The sequence below is a fragment of the Mastomys coucha genome, unplaced genomic scaffold, assembly GCF_008632895.1.
Source record: "Mastomys coucha isolate ucsf_1 unplaced genomic scaffold, UCSF_Mcou_1 pScaffold3, whole genome shotgun sequence".
Lineage (NCBI taxonomy): Eukaryota > Metazoa > Chordata > Mammalia > Rodentia > Muridae > Mastomys > Mastomys coucha.
This window is the reverse complement of record NW_022196909.1, coordinates 51,761,649-51,784,077: the sequence shown is the minus strand read 5'-3', so window position 1 is coordinate 51,784,077 and position 22,429 is coordinate 51,761,649. Positions and strand designations below refer to the sequence as shown.

At 47.0% G+C, this 22,429-nt stretch overlaps 1 protein-coding gene across 4 annotated transcripts in view; it reads right to left on the bottom strand.

Annotated features, from left to right (window-relative positions):
- Positions 1-1,339: 1,339 nt before the first annotated feature.
- Gabbr1 (gamma-aminobutyric acid type B receptor subunit 1) overlaps positions 1,340-22,429 on the bottom strand; it is a 35,203-nt gene continuing 14,113 nt past the window's right edge. For 2 of the 4 annotated variants that reach the window (XM_031346498.1, XM_031346500.1), the window contains 12 exons: positions 19,969-20,211; positions 19,315-19,378; positions 17,657-17,734; positions 14,439-14,589; positions 13,858-13,990; positions 12,609-12,725; positions 12,419-12,526; positions 11,740-11,833; positions 11,003-11,130; positions 9,173-9,301; positions 8,858-9,001; positions 8,118-8,291 (listed from right to left, as the gene is read on the bottom strand). In XM_031346498.1, coding sequence (XP_031202358.1) covers positions 8,118-8,291; positions 8,858-9,001; positions 9,173-9,301; positions 11,003-11,130; positions 11,740-11,833; positions 12,419-12,526; positions 12,609-12,725; positions 13,858-13,990; positions 14,439-14,589; positions 17,657-17,734; positions 19,315-19,378; positions 19,969-20,211 — 1,563 coding nt within the window. Of the gene's footprint in view, positions 8,292-8,857; positions 9,002-9,172; positions 9,302-11,002; positions 11,131-11,739; positions 11,834-12,418; positions 12,527-12,608; positions 12,726-13,857; positions 13,991-14,438; positions 14,590-17,656; positions 17,735-19,314; positions 19,379-19,968; positions 20,212-22,429 lie in introns of all 4 variants that reach the window. The other 2 variants (XM_031346497.1, XM_031346499.1) reach the window with 2 other exon arrangements.

Genomic DNA, 22,429 nt, shown 5'->3' with positions numbered 1-22,429 from the left:
AAGCTCACTGAATGGGCTGTCCGTGTTCGTCACTTCACCTTTGGTGCAGAATGACCCCAATGCATTGGACCAATAAATTCCTTTTGCTTTTTACAGCGATTCTGGCTCCACATGGTTCACTCGGGGGTCCCGGGTAAGGTTGTCAGAGTCTTACAAAATGTAGCAATACCAAACTTCCTTTGGGCACATGATACTAATGAAGGAAGAAAGGGGAAATTCTGGTTTCATTTCTACTTCAAGTATTAACATTCACTCTGGCACCAGCCCAGAGTGTCAGTGTTAGCTCTACCTTAACTTTAATCACCACTGCAGCCTTTCTTGAGCCATAGTATGTCTCCTCAGCTACATTTTGGGGCTGTCCTAATGCAGGGCATCTTCTAGTTGTGTTTAATAATCCTAATCTTAGACCTGTAACTAATGCAACCTTTTATTTTTATTTTCCTTAATTTGGGATATTTTGTTTTTAGGGTTTTTTTTTAAAGATTTATTTATTTATTTTTATGTGTATGAGTACACTGTGCTATACAGACGGCCGCTTACTCCGGCCCCACTCGTTCCAGCGTAATATACTGTACCTGTCTTCGGACAGCACCAGAAGAGGGCGTCAGATCTCATTATAGGTGGTTCTGAGCCACCGTGTGGTTGCTTGGATCCGAACTCAGGACCTTCGGAAGAGTATTCAGTGCCCTTACTGGCTGAGACATCTCGCCAGCCCTTGTTTTTAGTTTTTGTTGAGTTTTGTTGATACACCATTGTGTAGGCTTGGATGCTCTGAAGCTTGATAGGCAGACCAGGCTGGCCTCAGACTCACAGAGCTCTGCCTGCTTCTGCTTCCCAAGTGCTGGAATTAAAGGTTTGTGCCACCACTGTGCCATTTGTCCTGCATGTATATGCCCTGCAGGTGTGCCTGATGCCTGCAGTGGACCTGCATGTGATGCTAGGAACCAAACCTGAGACTTCAGCAAGAGCAAAAAGTGCTCTTAACTATGGAGCCATCTCTAGCACTAGTCCAGAACTTTTCAAACAGGTGCTCCAGGCTGCTCTAGTGCCCCTGCTCTAAAGGAGAGTATCTTAGCTCTGGAAGCCTGCAGTCCGGGAAAGAACCATGACTTTGGCTGGCCTCCCCTCCCAATACCTCTAGCTTTCCTCAACTAGTGCTAGACCCTGATGAAGTCAGTTTGCTTGTGAAAGAGGTTTCTGACCATCTTCCCCCATTGTGCCCTGTCCCTGCCATATCCTAGACGTCTCATCACAGAATCCAAGGCCTGGTAGACAGAGATCGTGGTACAGGGCAGACAGAGGTCAGCAAACCAGTCTGTGGCCATGTGTGGCCCATTCCCTGTTTTTGTAAAGTTTTATTGGAATGGCGAAAAACAGTGTAAGATCACAAAAGCACAGTATAGGCCCCTGTCTTAGATGCTAACCCAAATAGAACTATCAGTCACCAGGATAGGAAGCTGCCCCTCAGGAATGCTGTCCTACTTAAAGACATGTTAAGATGAAAAGACTACCTACCCTCTAAATGAGATATGTACCCTAGAATCCCTTCTCTCCATGTAGTTTAACTTTAAATCCTCGTTGCTAACCCTTCCTGCTTTTCTGTGCCCTAAGAAAATGTAACTTCTCTTTTTGACCTCTGTCTCCCCTTTCTTGGTTATTAGCCAGCCAAAATCCTAAACTTCTTGCCCTTACAGTTTCTGTCTCTGGAGAGCCACACCTACATAGCACACCTCCCATACAGGTGCTCAAACATCCTCTACCGAACCCATGCTTGTTAGATATCGATCTAGACAGCCTAACTCTCCCTCCTTTGGCCAGCTCTCTCCTCTAGGCAATAGCTGAAATTTCAGGCTTGCCTGTCTTTTCTTCCCCCACCCCCAAACTCCAAATTGTCAAGTATTCTTCTAAGTTCCCTCTTAAATCCTTTTTATCTGTAAGACCAAGAACCCTCAGAAGGAACCCTGTGTTCTCCACAGGGCAGAGCAGACATTGTTTTCTGGAAATCTGTCCCACAGCAGAGAGAATATTTGAAATATCTGCTGACTTGAGAATCAGGATTATCTGAGGAGAGACTGGGGCCTGAGCTGTGTAGAGAGAACTATGCATAATGTACATCAAGATGGGACTTAGAAAAGTCAAGGAACCAAAGATTATTAAATAAAGATTGCTTTAGTTTCCAACCTTCAGTAGTTAGGGTTTCCAGAGAGTCAGCACTGAGAGGGCCAGGCTGATTCCATGACGGGCTTCAAACTGGCAGTTATGGAGACTAGACCTAAATCTGTTTCCAAGAACTGGGCAATTCCAGACATCAGAAGCTGCCCCGCCACCTGGCCTGAGGCAAGGACAAATGGGTCAGCAGCAGTTACCAGACCTCCCCAGCAAGGTTTCAGTCCCCACACCGGGGTAATAGAGATGGACCCCACAGATCAACATAGAGGTCACCTACCCCAGAATTCCCTAATGTCCTTTAAATCAGGCCTGCAAGCTCACTTGGTTTTCTCCCTAGTGTGGTAATGGGAGACCCGCAGCACACTGGACTTATGCAGAAAAAAACGCTCTGTGTTTACATACTATTTGAGTCTGGGATGTCATTCTTCTTCGAATCATTGACCCTTACAAAACTTAGCAGATACCTGTGAATACCACAGGAGTCAGAGACATTAGTGTGGAAGCTCAGGGCTACACCCGCATGTCCTTTCTGACCATCAGTTCACTAGCAAAGCTAGTCCCCAGCAAAGCTAGCCTCTTACTGTGCACAGTTAACCAGTACCCTAAACCTGTAGTGGAATAATTCCTCAAAACACACAGCTTTATTTTTATATTTGTATTGTAAGGACAACATAAGTCCCATTTGTCTCCACTTAAGGACCAGGCCTGATTTCAAGAAAAAAGGCCATAAGTGGCCAGTTCCAAGGACAGACCAGAAAATCTAGAACAAGATCATATAACTCCCTCCCAGGGAACAGCCTGGGAGAAATATCTCAGAATGTGCGGTTTGCACTAGGCAGCCCTATTTCATCACATGGCTAAACAAACATTCATGACATAGGAATACAGACCACTGACCACCCGTGAATCCCTTAGCACCTACCAATGAAATTTTAGTTTACCTAATCCTTCTAGAGTGTTGCCCTGGTTCCCTATAAGAAGGCCTGCGTGCCTATGTCTGGGGTCGCCATTTCAAAGAATGACTGACCCTCACATGCTGGTTGTTTCTAAGGAATAAACACTCTTTGTTTTTGCATACTGAGTCTGAGGTCTTCCTTCGGGGATTTTTTGGATCCTTACAGTATTTGATTTTTGAGACAGTCTCACCAGGTTGCCCTGGCTGGTCTGAAACTCAAGGGCGCCTCCAGCTTCTGACTTCAGAGATTAAAGGCAGTCACCACACCCTGCACAGCTCCAGGCTTTAACACAGGCCTCTAGCAATTACTTGGAGCTAAAGGCTACAGGAAAATCAACTCCCCCAGGGATGCTGCCCAGCTGGGAACAAAATTTCCTTTTCAAAAGAAAATTTGCATTTAAAAAGGCCTCGTTCTCAGCAGAGAAGAGGGCACTTACTTAAATCAACATAACAAATTTTAATTCACAAGCCGGTATTTACCACTTTCCCTGATCTCCTTCCTCAAACACCTTTCCCCTCCACCAGCTCACTCAGAAATAAAATTCATCTCCTTTGCGTAGACTAACTTGTATAGTCATCCTCTCCTCCACCACCACCACCACCACCACCACCACCACCACCCCCGCTCTGCCCCCCAGCCTCTGTGTTCATTACTAGTTTTCACAAAAGCATGTGTGTAGCTGGTCTTTACCACTTTGTGGGTTCTTCTTCCATCCTTCTCCACCCTCTTAACTCCCTAATACTAAACAGGAAGGAAACCAGGATAGAGGGGATACAGGAAAGGAAAGAGGTCCCTAGATCTATCTTCTTTTTCCCCCCACTTCTTCTTGGAACACAATTACTAACAGACTGCAGCCAACTCCACTAAATGGCCAATGACAACCAATCAACCCCGCCTCTGGAAGCACTAGCATTTATACACCCTCTGAAAAGTTCCCAAAATTCTGCTGGGTCTGTTCTTGATAATTGACATAATCTTATTCTACCTTTTACGATTAGATCAGAAACCCTTTCTATGTCTTTGTGTGTGTGTGTGTGTGTGTGCGCGCGCGCGCGTGCGTGCTAAGAAAATCCATTCCGTAATACTCTCTCCCCTTTGCATGGTGAGCCCAGTAATCGTAAGTTATGTAGGGTTTCAGTCCTGAGACAAGCAAGCCAAGGTGTCTATTTAGCATACCAAAGCAGTCCTGGCCTCCAGGTTCTCCCCAGCATCCCTCAGTCCCTACCTGTTACAGGGCGTGGCTGGCATATCCTGCGCTCTGTCCTGAACTTTCCAGCCCTGGGTCTGGGTTCTTCACTATACAATCCAGACATTTTGGTTCATATTCATATTCTCTCTCTCCTTTCCTTCTTCTCTCCCTTCCCCTCCCTCTCTGTACCCAGCTTTTCCCACATGAGAGCTGCCCCCAATAAACCTGAATTGGCTTATTTTGTCCGTGGGAGAAAACATATCAAGGCAAAAAAAATTAAAAAAAAAGTTTGAGCTTTATGCAGTCCACATATGCACCTTGCAGTAGGTTCTACCAGAGTTCGCTTGTTACCTCTGCTTCAGCTGTTCTGGCAAAACCATGCCTCTGCTAGAGCACGAGGCAAATTATAGTCAGCTGCTTCTAGAGGTTATTTAATTGCTCTCAAACCTGCAGGCCATTGTATAGTGTGGACTCCTTGCGTTGTAGCCTATTTAACACCTATCCCATAGAAACAAAGATGTTGCTGTTGTTAGGTTGTTGTGGGTACTAGACTACACAGTAGTCTGTGCACAGTCTGGACATTGGCTTCACTCCCTACTGCTGACAACGTTCCTCGACCCTGGTTGTGGGCTCCTGGCCAGGTAATGAGCATGCAAACCCATTCCATAAGACTGTCCTGAGGGGGTCTGTGTCTCTCTCCCTTCCCTCTTATAGAGGCCATCTTGCTCACTTCTCTTTCCCAGTTCCTAGAAGTAAGTACATCCTGCCATAGTAACTGACTCATTTAGTCAGCACTTCCTAACTGAGCCAGATGCTCATGACTGTAATCCCTAGGGAGGCTGCAGGACTTCTGTACATTCCATCCTAGACTACCCAGCCAGAGCTGCATAACAAGCCCTCCCCCTCTAGAAAATAAACTGAAATTCTGCCGCCAGGCACAATGTTTAACACCTGAAACCCAATACTTGAAAGGCTGAAGCAAGAAGACTACCAAGAGTTCAAGACCAGCTTGGGCTATACAGTAAGTACCACATACCAGCTATACGACAAGACCCTGTACTGAAACAAAACAAAACACTCTACCCGTTAACAGGCATGGTAGTACAACCTATAACACAAGGACTTGAGAAGTCTCGGCAAGAGGACAGTTCAAGGATAGCATGAACTATACGGTGAAGGTGAGGCTAGCCTGGGCCATAGAGGTGAAACCCTATGTTAAGTGAATTTCAAAGATAACAGTCACACAGCAGGAAGCTCTAGTGGCTGGGGCTGGGGCAGAGATGAGGAAGACCTTAAGTGTGTGACAGAGCATGAGGACTAGCAGGTAGTCAAGAGGGCAGGATATACTGCCTGAGGCAAAGCTGCAGGTACAGTCAGCCCCGCTGAGCCCAGGGACCAATAGCTCCCTCAGACCTCCGCATCAAGCACTTCTCTCAACTCTGCTACTTGGGGTTATTGCGTTCTCTTGCCATATAGTCTGCCTCACCCTTGGCTATTGTGGGACTTCTAAACTTTGACTATTCACTGCCCGCCTAAGTGCAACACTGGTTTAGGATGTAACTTTGGTCTACCCAGGGGCTGGTTTGTGACTACGGCCGTAGTGTCTAAAGCCGACTGTTAATTTCTACACTTCGGGTTTCTCTACCCCACAGGCCTCTCCTTTCTTTGAGAAGAGTTCACTGCAGGAAGAAGGGGAACTCAAATTAAATCCAATTGCTCCAACGTGGATAATCACTACGGGTTGTTTTGAAAGGAGGCTTAAGATCTAACCTGCCACAAACAGGACAGTGAAATGATGGAGCCCATCCAACCCTTAAAGCTTCCATGCAGCAAGAGGAGCATCACCTTAAAGAATTACAAAAACTCAAGTCTTCTCCTCCGGGCTTTTCAAACATTCATCTTGATCAAAAACTCTTCCCAAGCTGCTCAGAGTTCCTTAGAGGACGGTTCTCAAGTTCTGAGGCACTTATGCCAGAACCTGGCAGTCACTGTTTGCTTGTGATTCTTCTTTTCTGAGGAAGAAGACTCCTCACATCTGCTCGGCCACCTGCTCCAGGCTCCCAGAGCATGCCCACCGCTGTCAGGGAATCCAGAAGGCAGCAGTAACAGAGGCTGCTACGGTGGACCAAGCAGATCCAGGCACTGGGATGCATCATTAGCCTAGTTCTTGTGTGCACTCCACGGAGAAGAAACGCATCATCATTACTGTTATCATCGAATCACAAAAGTGGAGAATAGAGATTAGGGGGCACTTCTGCATGTGGTGCAGGTCTGACTCCAGAGCCCCCACTTTTAACCGCTAATGCCATCACTCACTAACGGGGGCCTTCGTCGTCTCTTCGTCTTGCTCTGCCCCGCTAATCCCTGCATGGAATGATCACACGGTTCTTTGCACCTCTCTGCTTCAAAGCTTTTTTTTCATTAGCTCCAATCCTGAGAATCTGGGCTTCTCTCTTCCTGGAGCCCACTCAGTTCACAGGACAGAGGCTGAGGAGCTGAGTCACACTGTTCACTGCTTTATTGAGATTCTGGGAGATCCTTCCCACAAGAGATACCACAGTGTGAAAGGGACGCCGCCTCCCGCCCCGTCAGTCCATCTGTCCGTGCCTTCATTTGGTCAGGATGTGCACCCACCATCCACTGGAAACAGCCTCCAACCTGTCCCCATTTCTTTTCCCCTTAGTTCTGAAAAAAATAATAATAATGATAATAAAGAAAAGAAAACCAAGATGCAGTAGTTCTGAGAGACGATTGTACAGACCCAAGGTGGGACGCCTGAGATGAGAGGGAACACTTGAGGGTAAACCTAAGGCCAAGGAGAGGGTATGGATGGCTCAGAAAACATGTACCGGGGAGAGCCTGCTTAACTACGTGCATGTTGGGTGCACATGGCTCTGCTGGAAGAAGACAGGACATTCAGCTAGGCAGGCAACTGTAATCCCAATACTCAGAAGGCTGAGACAGGAAGCCTGCCACCATGAACCAGTCAGGGCAACACACACACACACACACACACACACACACTACACACACATGATAATACTAAAATGCACAGAAAAAAATACACAATGCACAGAGGCACACAAATAAAACATAGATAGACATGTGTGCACATGAGGAAGACAGCATAGTGTGCTCAACACATCATACACACCTGCCACAGCACACACCCACAACCACTGAGCATTCAGAGGTGCAGCGTATGCAGACACCCCAAGTGATAACAGCATTCAGAAAAGAACACACTTGCACAGAACCATATCCAGCTGCCTAGGAGAGGAGAGGATGCACAGTGTGTGTGTGTGTGTGTGTGTGTGTGTGTGTGGTGTGTGTGTGTGATGAGGCCCCTGGAAGAAGCAACATTTAAGGAGAGGAAGACATGGGGATATGTAGAAGGAGAAGGATGATGGAAGGAGATTCTGATGCTGAGAAATGGAGAGAGCCCTACTAATGTAGGAAGACCCCCTGCTGCTGAAATGGCAGGAGTTGCTGTGGTAACTATACAAGACAGGCTATGGTAGAAAACACAAGATGCCCCTCTGGAGTCATGAGTGAATAGCTCCAAGCAGGGTTCAAACAAAACTGTGAAGTAGCGATATAAAATTATATGGAAAGAAAGAAAACAATCTGTTTCCCAGAGTACGGAAGACCCAAATAAACCCAGATGCACAGAGTGACATGTATTTATAAGAGGGGGATTGGAGCCCCAGGTTGGAGATAGGAGTCCTTACCCTCCTCCCAGTCCCCCACCCACTTCCCACACCCTTCCCTCCCCTACTGGCCTTATCCTTCTCGATACCCCCTCACTTGTAAAGCAAATGTACTCGACTCCCATCACAGCTAAGTCGGTCAGGGGGCTCTGAGGGTCCCCTGGGAAGGCCCCCAGAGGGGTCTGGGGGTGTTGGGGGGTGGCGCCGTGAGCGAAGCTGCTGCCGAGACTGGAGCTGATGGCGCAGTTCAGAGACACGCTCCTCTTTCTGGAGGAAGAAACACAATTGGGAGTGTGGGAGGAGGGTGATGTGGTATGGGAGGAGGGGAAGGGGGGAGAGACATTGAAACGAGATGTACAAGTAAGAAAGGGAATTAAAATGTGAATCAAGGGGAGAACAAAGGAAGCCACAGAACGTAACAGCACCGAGAGAATGGATGGAGAAAATAAGTGATTTTAAAAGAAAAGAGAGAGAATAAATGAAGATTGCATCAGACAAGTTGGAAGGCCATTCCCCACCCCCACCCAGCACTGCACGGTCCCTAACTAACTGCAGCCTGGATGCAGTAGCACTGTGGGCAATGAATGGCTCACAATGGCCTCCCTCAACTACTGCCAGGGAGCTGCTCTTTTGCCTCAGAAGGGCTGATTATCTCCAGAGCCTTCTCCCTCTCTCTCCTCAGGCTAACACATCTGAAACTCAACCCTTCCCCTTTCCCTCTCCTGTCCCTCTGCAGGCTTTATGAGACCCTCCATAAATCACCAACACTTGAACCAGTACCTAAGGTTCAACTACAGACAATCCACCCTTAGACACGGGTTGTCACCACCCACCTCGGCGATGATCTTTTCTAATTCGCGGTTCTCCTTCTCCAACAGTCGGGACTTTTCTTCCTCGTTGTTGTTGGTGGATGAACCTGTTTTCATGGTGTCCTGAGCCTCAGACTGCCATTCGCCTCGGGTGATCAACCGGCGCATCTGTAGACAAACGTTTGGGCATTGAGTGTCTGAGCAGGGCTGTGTAAGTGAGCCACCGGTAAAGAGTAATAAAAAACTAAAAGACGGACTAGGCCAAAGTAAGGACAGAGTCGAAGTCCTGCTTCTGTCTAGGGAGCCTCCACCCCCACCTCCTGGAGAGCCAGACCTCACCTTGGGCACAAAGAGCACAACCAGAGTAATGTAGGATGAGAACACAATGGCCAGAGAGGCGAAGGCGAAGGCTGCGTCCTGCTGGCTGGAAAGGATCATGGTCACAGGAGCGGTGATGAGACACAGGACCTGGAAAGACAGCGTTTGGGAGACTCAGAGCTATGGATGGGTCAAGTGAGAGGCAGGGTTTTCTTCCCCTCAAGAGTCAGTAAAGACAGACTTGTGATGAACACTCCACAAATCCTCAACTTTAAATAGCTTAAAAAAAAATCAGATAAGCTACCAAACCAGCTCTAGATCAATGCCTCCCTCAAGATCTCTGCATTCAGTCTGTCCTGGAGATACTTCACTAGGTTGTCACAAAATGATATATGGTGTGATCTGTTTAAAGCTTTCCTCCCCCCCTTATCTATTCTATCATATATGTGTGTGCACATGCATGGGAGTGCACATGTATACAGAGGCTGGAGAAGAACCTCAGCTTTCATTTCTGCTCCACTTAGCTTTTAGTTTTTTCATACAGGGTCCCTCCCTGATGGGAGCTGCCTGGTCACTGAGAACCAAGGATCTACATCTTATCAGAGCTGGGCTTACAAGCACATGTCACTACACCTGGTTTTTCTGATGTGGGTTCTAAACTTGTCTTGTAAGATTCAGAACCTATGAACCCATACCTAAGGCTCAACCCTTAGACATGACCCCAGACCCCATGCTTCCTAAACTGCTGGGTAGTTATGTCCTCTGAATTCAAACATTCCTTCCCCAAAGAAAGAGGGAGACAGGTGAAAGTCGGTCAATTACAAGACTCGGAAGCCCAACTCCAAAGTTATATAAGCAGTAACCAATTCCTGGTGAGAGAGAATGCTCTCCTGTGGAACTGTCTACAAGTCGGGCAGGGGACTCTAGGTATGCAGTTACTATGAGTTTGCTGTAGTGGACATTTTAGATGTCATAAATGTGATTAAGCCCCTCATACTCCTGTAGTAACCCCAACAGACGCGCAGGTTAGCCAAGTGCGATGGTTAGCTTTGACAGTTTGGCAGTCTAGATTCTAGACTCAGGAGATTATCAATGAGGCTGGGTATGTGAGCTTATTCTGAGGGTTGTGGTGGGGGGGGCGGGGTTATCTTGATTCCTATTGTTAAGCGATGTGGAACGACTCAATCACTGTAGAGGGCACAGATCCCTAAGCATAGGACTCCAGGTCAAGCACAAGTAAGCGCACATACTGTTGTGTCTCTTTGCTCTTAATTCTGGATGACCAGCTACTTCAAAATCCTATGCTGACTTCCCTCAGTGACGGACTATAACCTGGAATCGTGAAAGAAGCCCTTTCTCCTCAAAGTTGCTTTATTTTATTACAACAGCAGAAATGGGGCAGAATACCAAGCTAGACTTTTGGTAGAATTGTTTCTATCGTGGTACTCTAACTAGGGTGAGTCAGCATTTGCTCATTCTCCTCTGGAGAGTCATTTTTTAAAAAATGACTTTAGCTAACTGGAGAGATGACTCAGCGGTTAAGAGCTCTGACTTCTCTTCCAAAGGTCCTGGGTTCGATTCCCAGCAACTACATGGTGGCTCACAGACATCTGTATGGCGGTTTGATGCCCTCTTCTGGTGCGTCTGAAGACAATTACAGTGAACACAATATAAATAAAATAAATACACCTTTTTTTAAAAAATGACTTTGTAAATCAGACATTAGCCAGTGTTTTATGACTCCTACACAAAACAACCTCAGATCTAATTTTCTGAGTCTTCTAGTTCTATCATCTTAAACCGTGCCATGGTCCATTTCCAGGGCCAACGCCAGGTGTCAAGAAAGCTTACCGCAACATTGTAGATAGCCATGCCCACAGCCCTGTGGTCATTGATCTTTTCAGTAGACACACTTTTGGTCTCATAAGCAAGAAAGATTCCCAGAAGCAGCAGCAGCCCCTTGTAACCGTAGAAAATGCCTAGGAGAGCAGGGAAGGGTCCCAGGAATAACTAGGACAGTCATACTCCCAACTCAACCCTCTTCCTCTCGTTCCTCTCTTTGCCCTTTATTGACTACTGATCTTTGTAGCTCCTCTGTGTAAAGAGAGCCCCCCCCCCACTTTCCATTCCAGACTGTCTGCAGCTTCCTGTGGAGCAACTAGAAATGATCCAATGGATGCCACCCAGTATCTCAACTCATCCCCTCCAGGCAGCAACACGCAGCGCAGGCTAAGGGTTTTAGTTCACCAGGTGGATTTGTAGGCTGGATGAATGCTGGTCAGGCTGAAGGGAGGCTGAGCCCACGACCCCACAACCTTGGTCACTTACTTTCAACCTTGGCCACTTCTTATTTTCAGGAGCTGACAGACATAGATGGGTGAGTCACCCGCTCAACATTGGCCCTCGGCCGAACATCACTACTCACAGCAAAAGGCCAAAGCTCTCCTATTCTTGGAAAAGTTTAGGGTAGCAATAAAGGCACTGAAACCGTCCCCCTAAATGGTCCTTTTCCCCTGGCCTGTTGATGTTACCCTTTTCTCTTGCTCATGCTTCCTCCCTTCCCCTCCTCTCACCCACGTCCCACACACCGAGCCATGTATTCATCTTCTTGGAGCTGCAGTGCTCCAGCTGGGGCAGAATGGAGACATCAATGTCTTCCTTTGGTTCTTCCTTGGCAAAAGTCTAAGGGAGAAAAAGGAACAGGATGCGAGACTGTATTCTTATCCAGCTCTGCCTGTCTTCCCTATGAGACTCAGTACTGAGCCAGATCCTACTCCAGGCCTGGGGACATTCTCCTGAACACACGAGAAGGGCTTGCTCCCCACTTTCCCCTAGGCTCAGAAACCCCACATACCCTCCCAGATCTCTCGGACTTCCCTTCTTTAGACAAACCTAGAAGCTTCTGATAAGACTCCATCTGGCAAAGACAGAAGCACCCCTAATATATAGAAGCACCCCTAATATATAGAAGCAACCCTAATATATAGAAGCACCCCTAATCTATAGAAGACAGAAAGGTTCTCTCCCTGAGTAGCTTCCTTTTCTTTTTAAAGCCCTGGCAGGAACTCATCATGTAGACCAGGCTAGCCTCAAATTCACACAAATCTGTCTGCCCCTGCCACCTGAGTTTTGGGATTGAAGGCATGCTGGGATTAAAGGTATGTGCCACTACACACTTCCTTCAGGACCACACACAGCCCTGGAGATGCTCAGCTGGTGAGCCGTACCTAGTTTCTTGACCCTAGCAACTCCTCAAGTGATCCATACCTCAATGGTTCGGTGCAAGGGGTCCACAATCTGCCAGATGGCAAGAGTCAGGACATCCATGCCCACCAGCAGGCCTACAGTGGCGTACAGTTTCCAGGGCTCTAGGGTCTGAATAGACAGCCAGAGAAGACAGATCAGAAGGAGGCCTTCTCTATGCCCAGGATCAAAGGCTGTCTGGGAAGTAGCTCACCTTCCTCCATTCCTTCTTCTCCTCCTTCTTTGTGAAGACTGTGTGGACCCACCAGATCTTGGTGAACATAGAGCCATAGCCCAGACTAAAGCCTAAGCCCAAGAGCCAAAGGCGGGCCTAGAAGGGGAGAAAGGACACTGGAAATAGGTTGGACTGAGGCCATGGTGGATGGAACTGCAGGAGGCAATGGGAATGATGATCAGATGACAAAAAGCAAGCAGGATATATAGCAAGCGGAGAATGGAGGGGAGGGGAAAGGAAGGGCAGAGGTCTGCATTCACCCTTTCCTCCCATCTGTCTCTACTATTGCTACAGTACCAGGGCATTCTTGCTAAACCCTACTGATCTAATCTAGCACCTACAGTTACCGCCTGCACACCTTTGAATGTGACACAACATGGTCCATCACCTCCCAGGCCCTCGCTGACCCTGTGCCCTACCCAGCTATGCTGAACTACTCAGTCTCCCTTTCCTACTCTTTCAGATCTCCTGCATCCTTCAGTGCACGAAAGCCACCTCCGTCCTGAGACCCACTCAAACATGGACAATGAGCCGCTTCCCTTCTCTGTGTCCACAGCACCTTCTACAGTCACACTGCAGCTAGTTGTCTCTCCTGCTGCACGCCGGTCCCACTAGGAACAGACACTCCCTGAAGATGTGAACACATGTTGTGTGCATAGTGCATGATCAGGACAGAAACACGTGAAGAGATGAAGGCAATGGGGAGAACCAGGGAAAGGGTGGATGCTTCATAAAGGAGAGAAACATCCAAACGCCACTGAAGCCAGCCTTTCCTCACAGTCCCAGAAACTCCATGAGGTCAGTCCCAGAGGCCTCCTCCCTCTGAGATGCTATGTCCCTTGCCCAAACTCTATGTGCTTAGATTCTGTCTTCAACCAAGGATCCCACGGGAAAGACCACAGTGTTGTTTCTCAGCCCACACACCATAGACAAGCCACCATTGTTCACAGGTTCTGTGTGCAGATCCCTTTCTTTGTCTTTGGTACTTCACCCCTCTCCTCTCCAAGGCATGCCTAGCAACCTTGTAACCAGCCAGGGAACTGCAGAATGGAATAGGTCTGGCACCCAGGGAGAAGAGTCAGAGCTAGAGCCAGAGCCAGAGAGAGACCAGAGGGTGATAGTAGGAGGGAGGAAAGGAGACTAGTCAGGGAAAGAGGAGAGACGGGGAGGGTGCTCCTGAGAGGGCTAAGGAAAGCCATATTCTGCAACTGGCCTACTATCTACTCACCTGGCAGACAAATGGGAACTGGCTTCTCCCTATGTGGTAACCATCCAGCCCAAGGGGGAAGACAGCAGCTAGTGCCAGTGAGCAGCCCACAGCAGTCAGATTGTTCAGGTTGGGCTGGGAGTTCTGGATATAACTAGGGCAGAGGCGGAGAGGGTGGGAGAAAGAGCAGAATTATCCCATCTCTTGCAGGGAGGCTTGGCTCTCCAGAAATGCCATCCATAGCACGACCCTATCCCCAGGGCAGAAAAGGGAGACAGGCTGGGGACAGGCAGAAAGAATAAGTGTTCTTAGGATAAGAACACTGGCCCAGCCCACTGCTAGGCCAAAGGGCTGGACCTAGGGGAGCACAGGCCTTCTGCAGCATAAGGCCCTACTGGAATTTTTTTTTTTGTTTTTCTGGCTAACTGCTTTGAAGCAAGGGTAGGGGTGCTTGCCTCGTGCCCCTTACGTTTCTGGTAAGTCATAACGCTACTCTCTATGACACGTGGCCTTGAGAGTCCCAATTTTCTTACTCTTCAGAGAGTACGGTCAGTATCTGGAGAGACAGCCAGGCCAGGGATCAAGTAAGGAGAGAAACTTACCGAACGTGGGAGTTGTAGATGTTAAAGGACAGACAGACAACAGCAAGAACAATGCCCAGGCTGGAGAGAACTGAGACGGAGATAAAGAGTTTCTGTGACAGGAAACGGAATGTCTTGATGACCAAGGTCTGGTCAGCTGGGGGAGACCCTCCTGCATAGCACAGGGGAGAAGGGGGAAGAAAAAGGAGGGAGGATGTGGCATCAAGGCAGGATAGGAGAAAGTTGCTGGAAGATAAGCTGCTGAGGGAGGGAGTCGTCGGTGTGGGTTGAAGACCTGAGGACCTCAACACACTGAGGAGCTGTGGTGGGCGGGCGGAATGTTGGAGGGCACTGGGGACCTCAAGAAATATGTAGAAATAAGACAATGGGGTCTGTGCTGAACAGGGACTCAGTCTTTCACTATTTGTTCCTTTGGGGTTTTTTTGTTTTGTTTCTTGTTTTGTTTGTTTGTTTGGCTTGGTTTGGCTTTTGTTTTGTTTTGGGGTTTTGTTTGTTGTTTTATTTTGTTTTTGGAGACAGGGTTTCTCCATGTAGCCCTGACTGTCTCAGAACTACATTTGCCTGGACAGCCTGGCCTTAAACTCAGAGATCCTCCTGCCTCTGCCTCCTGTGTCCTAGGATTAAAAGTGTGAGCCACCACAGCCAGCTTTTCAACACTGACATTTTAGATTTAATTATTTACTTATGAGTATACTGTAGCTGTCTTCAGACACACCAGAAGAGAGCATCAGATATTACTACAGACGGCTGTGAGACACCATGTGGTTGCTAGGAATTGAACTCAGGAACTCTGGAAGAGCAGTCAGTGCTCTTAACCCTGAGCCATCTCTCCAGCTCAACATGCCCAGCTTTTATTGCTTGTCCTTGTTGTTTCTCTGCCTTACAGCAGAGGAAAATAAGAGATGAACGCAGGGAACAGATGAAATAACCCTATAAGTTCATCAATCACTCCACGAAAAGGTGTGAAAGACATTTACAGAAGCAGAAAGCCAGAAGAATATCCAGTGAGCGTGCTCTTCTAGCCTCCAGCAAAAGACAGGAGAACAGTCCTAGCAGGGATGTGTTCCCCAAAACTGTTTTCTAGGTACTATTAAGAGGAACCTCAAATCTGTAGGGGGTGGAGGTGGGGGTGGGGGAGACACAAAACACCTACTTAATTTCAATTTGCTCAGCTTTAAAAAAAAAAAAAAGAAATTAAAAAACCAATTTAGGCCACGCAGCATCTATAACTGTACAGAATACTGACCTAAATTCAAGCTACAAAAATAAATAAATAATTTTAAAAAAATGAAGTAAAGCCCAGACATGTTAGCTCACACAGTAATGGAGACAACACTTGGGAGGCTAGGGCAGAATTGACATAACTTTGAGGTCAGTTTGGTCTACAAAGTAAAAATCTGTCTCAAAATAAAACAGGGGTTGGGGAAGATGGCTCATCAGGTAAGAGCACTCTGTTCTTCCAGAGGACCTGAGTTCAGTCCCCAGAACCCATGTGGTAGGTCACAACCATCTCTGGTCTCAGAGGGCACGAGGCACACAAAATAGTACACGTGCACACACATACATGTAGGCAAAACACTTACTGACACATAAAAATTAGTTAAATTTATAAAGCTGGGTCAAAAACATAGCTCAGTGGGTAAAAGACTAGAAGGAGAGAACCAACTTCACAAAGCTATCTCCTAACCTCCCCAAGAATACCACGGCTATCCAGCTTGAACGTAAACACACGCTAAGTTTTCCAGCAGTGCTGGTGACGACGACGAGACTTCACTGGGCAAGGCTGCCTCCAATGGCCTTTCCATCGATCCTCATCAGTAGGAACCTCTTTTTTGCCTACCTCCAGCATCTTTCCCATTTCCTGTCATTTAGCACATCAAAAACAACAGCTTTCTTTCCCATCTTGAAAAAAAGTGCATGGTAGGGCTGCAGAGATGGCTCAGAGGTTAAGAGCACTGTAAGTTCTTCCTGAGGTCCTGAGTTCAATTCCCAGCAACCATATGGTGGCTTAAAACCATCTATCTATAATAGGATCTGATGCCCTCTTCTGGCATGCACCATATATGCACACAGAACACTCATAAATAAATAAATAAATAAATAAATAAATAAATAAATAAATGCTTTAAAAGTGTACTAAAAGCCGGGTGCACATACACTTTGTCGAGAGAGGGTGTCTTTGTGCAGCTTGGGCTGTCCTGGAACTCACTCTATAGACTAGGCTGGTCTCGAACTCAGAAATCAGCCTGCCTTTGCTTCCCAAGTGCTGGGATAAAAGGCGTGTGCCACCACTGCCGGGCATGCATACACTTTTAATCCCAGCATTTAGAAGGAAGAGGTTGGTGGATCTCCGTGAGTTGGAGCCTAGCCTAGTCTACATAGCCAATTCCAGGTTAGTCAGAGGTACACGGCGAGAACTCAAAAACAAAACAAAACAAAAGCCTGCAAGGTAAGCCAGGCATGATGGCGGTATACACCTGAAATCCCCACACTTGAGATGCTGAGGCAGGACGATCATCCTGACTTCAAGATGAGCCTGGGCTACATAACGAGTTCAAGCCCAACTTGAGCTGTAGGACGAAGCCTTGATTCAGAAAAAAAAGGGGGGGGCAGAAAAGAAAAAAACAAAACAAAACAAACAAACAAACAAACAAACCCACCCCAAACAAAGAACAAAAGCTGGAGAGATGGCACAGAGCAAAAAGGTTCTTGCTACCAACCCGGGAGTTCAATTCCCAGGACCCCACAGGGTGGTAGGAGAGGCCCTCTTGTGAGTTGTCCTCTGACCTCCACACATACACAAATGAATGTATGAAATGTGAAGGGAAAACAAAACAAACAAACAAACAAAAAAAACACACAAAAGAACCAATAAGAACAGCACGAAATTCTGCCTTCTGCCCTGCAGTTAGGCAGCTACCTTCCTGATAGGGACCTGAAGATCCTGGTTCCAGCATATCAAGGCTGAATGATAGCTTCCATTTCTCTTGGCCTCTGCAGCCTTTCATTCCCACCCACTGAAGCAGAGCACTATTAAAAGAAGAGGGTAACCCCTAGCCTGCTCCAGCTTCACACCGACTAACCTCTCCTCCCTTCTTGGGACTTATGCTCACTCCAAATCCCCGCCCTGCCCCACCTGCCATTCCAACCTAAATCACCTTCCCTCATTCAGATATCTGACAGTGACTATTTAGAACCACCAAAGAAGAACTACTCACCGATCCACTTGTCTGTTTTGGACCAGGAAAGATCATCCTTGGTGCTGTCGTAGTAGCCGATCTTCTTGTAGCTGCCGCCTGAGCAAAGGACAGGCATTGCCATGGGTAAGGAGAAGCCATTTCCAGGCTTCCATTACCCCTCAAGGTTGTTCTCCGTGGTTGCATATAATGATATATAATAAGCAACTCAGGGCCTGGAGAGATGGCTCAATGGGTAAGAGCACTGACTGCTCTTCTGAAGGTCCTGAGTTCAAATCCCAGCAACCACATGTGGCTCACATCCACCCCTAATGAGATCAGATGCCCTCTTCTGGTGCAATCTAAAGACAGCTACAGTGTACTATGCTGGAGCGAGTGGGGCTGTCCTGAGTGAGTCTTGAGTGAGTTCAATTCCCAGCAGCCACATGATGGCTCATGGCCATCTGTATAGCTACAGTGTCCGCATACACATAAAATAAAAATAAATAAGTAAATCTTAAAAAAAAAAAAGCAACTCAAGGGTGAAGGGTGCTGTAAGGACCCAAGTCACCTGGGTAGGTAACCTAAATCCACAGCAACACAAGGTGGTTCCCAAGGCATTAAGTATACATGAATAAGCAGTAAGTATATATGAATAAGTAAATATGCATGTGTGTATATATGAATAAGTAATATAACCCTTAAGCATGTAAGGCTCTGCTCTCTACAGAGGAAGGCGCCTTGGCACGTCTACCACATATTCTACTGCCTCACACCTCTCCCAGCAACATGTCTCTCACTTCCAAAGCTTTAAACAACTCCTGCCTGTTCTCCCTCTTATGATGGACAGAACTGCAGGATCTGCTTCCCCATCCCCCGTGGCTTTAATTTTAGAACCCTCTCTCCCTTTGGCTTGGGTTCTAATGCCTTGGAGAAGAAACATCTGCCTCTTAAAGTGCCAGTTGGTTAAACGCAATCACCCCTAAGGTGTCTCTTTGCCGAATGGCCACAGCTAATACAACTTTCCTTCCAAACGCCAACTCACACCCACTTACTTCTCCCTGGCAGAGGTCCAGCCTCGCTTGTCCCATATACAAAGAGAGCTGGGAGGATTTGGTGGCAGAGATGGGGGTGGGGGAGAAAGAAACTTTTCACAGAGGCTAAGAAATGGGTCTCTTGGCCACACCACAAGAGGCTAAGTCAGGTGGAACTGAAGGATTAACTCACAGTAGCTCCGCAGACTCCTCAGAACTAAGTTACAGGGAATCCTATCTAGAAAAAGGCCAGTTACATTGCAATGCTGTTCTCACATACAAGGCACTGAGTGGATTCCTCTTCAAAGAAGCCAGCTTTCCAGGGCCAGCTTTCCTTGATCTTTTTGGACACACTTTTTGGACAGCTCTTCACCTTTCAACCCAGCCTCAGGCAGGCAACTCCTGGGACTAAAACTAAGGCCACTGGGAAGAAAGATCAACTGTTTTTTAACCTGCATGCCCCTTTGAAAGAACAGAATCCCTGCAAAGGACCTGCCCGTGTTCTTTTTATCATTATTTAAAAGCTTGATGAACACAATGTAAGGTAGGCAAAATGTACCAGGCAATCTTGTAGAGGCTCATCATTGTTCTTCCAAGGACACACTCAGCCCAGCCCCTGCCAATCCCTGCCTGCCCCTCCTTCAGCCCCTCCACACCCAGGCTCACCCTGAAGCTGCTCGATAAGCGTCCATGCCATCCGGGAGCCGCTGGCATCAAAGACCACATGGCCCTGAGGAGAAACATGTGGAGGAAGGCAGAGGGGATAAAAGCAGGAGAAAAAGAGAACATCAGGGACTCCGAAACCTTCTGTTTTTGATGTAATTGAGCTTCTGAATGAAGGCTATTTATGGCATCCGCAGCATATAGGACACACCCCAGATGCACATACCCTAGATTCTGGAAACAGCATGCTGTGGAGAAGCGTCACCCTTAAGATCTGAATCAGAGAGTCCCCAGAGAGAGGGTCAGGAGCAATCACCAAACCCTAATGGGCACTAATTTCCTTACTTTAAGGAACAAGGAGATGAACTCTCAAGTTGTTATCTCTTTTTAAAACCGTATACTTCTCATCTAACCTGTAAACACCTTGACCAGCTTGAAAAGCACTAGAATACTAGAATTCTTTTCACTGCTATATTTTGTATGGCTTTCTGGTTTTTTTGGGGGGGGAGGGGGTGGGGGGATTCCCTCCTCCCTGGTCTAAGACTGCTTTACTGATTCTTACAGAAAAATAACTGAGAAAATGTATATATCCCTAGGGACCACCCCCCAAGCATTTCCCTTTTCATGGGGTGCACAATAGAAGCTGCTGTGACTCACAGAAACACCCTCAAAGGAGGAGGAGTTCATGGCCCGGTAGATTTGGTCTGTAATGGTCTGGTTGTTGTAGTTAAAGTCCTCCAGGCGCACGCCCGAGCGGCCACCTCCTCCGGAGGTCTTGTTCAATGCCAAAGCCAAGGCCCAAATAGCATCATAGGCCAGTGGTGCCTCCTGGAAGCCTCCAGTCTCCTCGGGGTGTCTTTTCAGCCGTTTGGTTAGTTTCTCCACAAATTCCTGTGATGTCTGGAGGGAAGAACAAGAGGAGAGAGCGTTGAAATGTGCGTGGGCGCAGGGGGAGAGGCCTCAGTTCTGGCTCAGACACTGTGACTCGAGCGGATGGTTTGTGTTCATGTTGTGGGGTAGACCATATGTACAGACAAAATCGTTAGCTATACCCATGTGTCTATCTTGGGTTGGAAGCTACGAGACTAAAAGCGGGGATTAGCTGAGTCCAATGGTCTTAAGAGTGTACAGCTGCTAGCTCAGAACTACAAACAACAGAGAAATCTGATGAATAAACACTCTGGGAAATGAATGGCAAACGAGCGAAGCAAAGACCCAGCCAAGGAAGAGATGGATATTGCAGTGAGGAGAGGCAGCTGGCATTCTCCCAACTCTCTGCTCTTACTGCAGAGGTGACCCAGGAGCTAACAACTCCTCCAATTTTGAAAGATCCAGAAAAGGCCACACCACAGCCTTTTGCACTCTGCCTGCCAACCAGGCGTATGGTTCTTTAGGGAGCTAATGTCTCGCTAACCTGGTATGACTTCTGTTGGCTGCCTCCTTGGACTGGTGACAGCCACAGGAAAGCAGTCTTCACACAGTAAGAGGTCTAGATTCGGTCTTACACCCCTCCTTGCACTCAACCTTTTTTTTTCTAAGAAATCTAAAAAGAATGGCAATCCCTCTAACTTTCATGGATGAAGAGACCTGCCCGTATAGCTTATGATAGCTCTGCTTGGCTTTCTTACAGGTGGGTGAATGAATTACTGAACCTCTCAGAATTGCCTTCCACATAACAGAGAGTATCACACTTTCCCTTCCTGACCACGTAGGGAAAACATTTGAATTTTTCTTGGCAGAACACATGTACAACAAAGAATCACTGCACAGATAATTGTTTGGGTTTAGAACATTCACAGGCACACGCTAACTAAGAAAGGATGATACACAAATGAAGAATCTTTGTTCCTGGCCAGTGAGATGATTCAGCATGTAAAAGCACCTACTTACTGCCAAGCTTGAGTTGGGTTTCTGGTACACACATAGTGGAGGGAGAGAACCAACACCCAAAGGTTAACTTCTGACCTTCGCATGTGCACCTTGGTGTGGATGCATACATAAAATAAATGGATAAAATGTAATTTTAAAAAACTTTAAACCTCGTTCCCATGCCCTAAGGACATTTGCTTTTCTGTCCAGTGTTCTAGAAATAGGCTGGGCCTTGAAACAACAAAAGGTGTGGGCTCAACTACCCTAGAACAGGAATAAGTTCCATTCCTCTCTTGAGGACTAGTACCTAGCATTGAGCACAGCTCACAGTGGACATACTATAAACGCCCCCTGGAACTCTGTGCACTTCACATGACACTGTAAAGGTAGACATATGCCTCATGCACCCACGGAATGCAAAACTCCAACAGCTGGCCCTAATATAAGCCATGAGCTTTGAGTGACAATGGCTGGCTCGTAAAGATCATCAGTCTTCACAAGTATACTCATGTGGTGGTATAACCTGATAAGGGAGAAGGTGTGCATGGGGAATTATGGGAACTCTGGGCCTTCCTTTCAATTTTGCTGCGAACCTAAAACAATAACATCTCCAAGTAAAAAGAAGGTCCACTGGATGGAGAAGTAGATGAATGGGTTCTAACTCTAATTAAACCGCTTACCTACTAAGAAATCTCAAGCAAGTTATTAAATCTCACTAAACTGACTATTCAGCTTGAAAATGGGAATAATATGCGTTAAAGAGCTCCAGCAAGGATTAAGTAAGAACACATAAAACGCTGCGTATGAAGTACATTACACTCTCTCTCTGTGAGTTTCCCTGGTTGCACCCTCGTCTTTGTTCCCAGTGCTCAGGCCTGTAATTCTGGCCCCAAACCTTACATCTTGTAGGTCCCATTTACTCAAACACATTGTCGCTATGTATGACCACTGATCTCAAGTTCAAAGGAGGAATAGTAGCAGAATAACCAAGCTAATGATGAAGCTGATGAAGCTAAAGGGGGTGGGGTGTGGGGGTGAGTCTGAGTCTGTAGGTTCAAGATCAACCTGGTCAACAAAGTAAAATCAACCTCAGAGAGAAGGGTGGAGGTGGAGGGAGTCCATAATGGTGCATACCTATAATCTCAAAAACAATAGGATTTCAAATTCGAGACAATTCTGGTGTACATAGTTAAGTTCAAGGCTAACCAAAGTTACATAGTAAGACTCTCATCTCAAAACAAAACAAAAC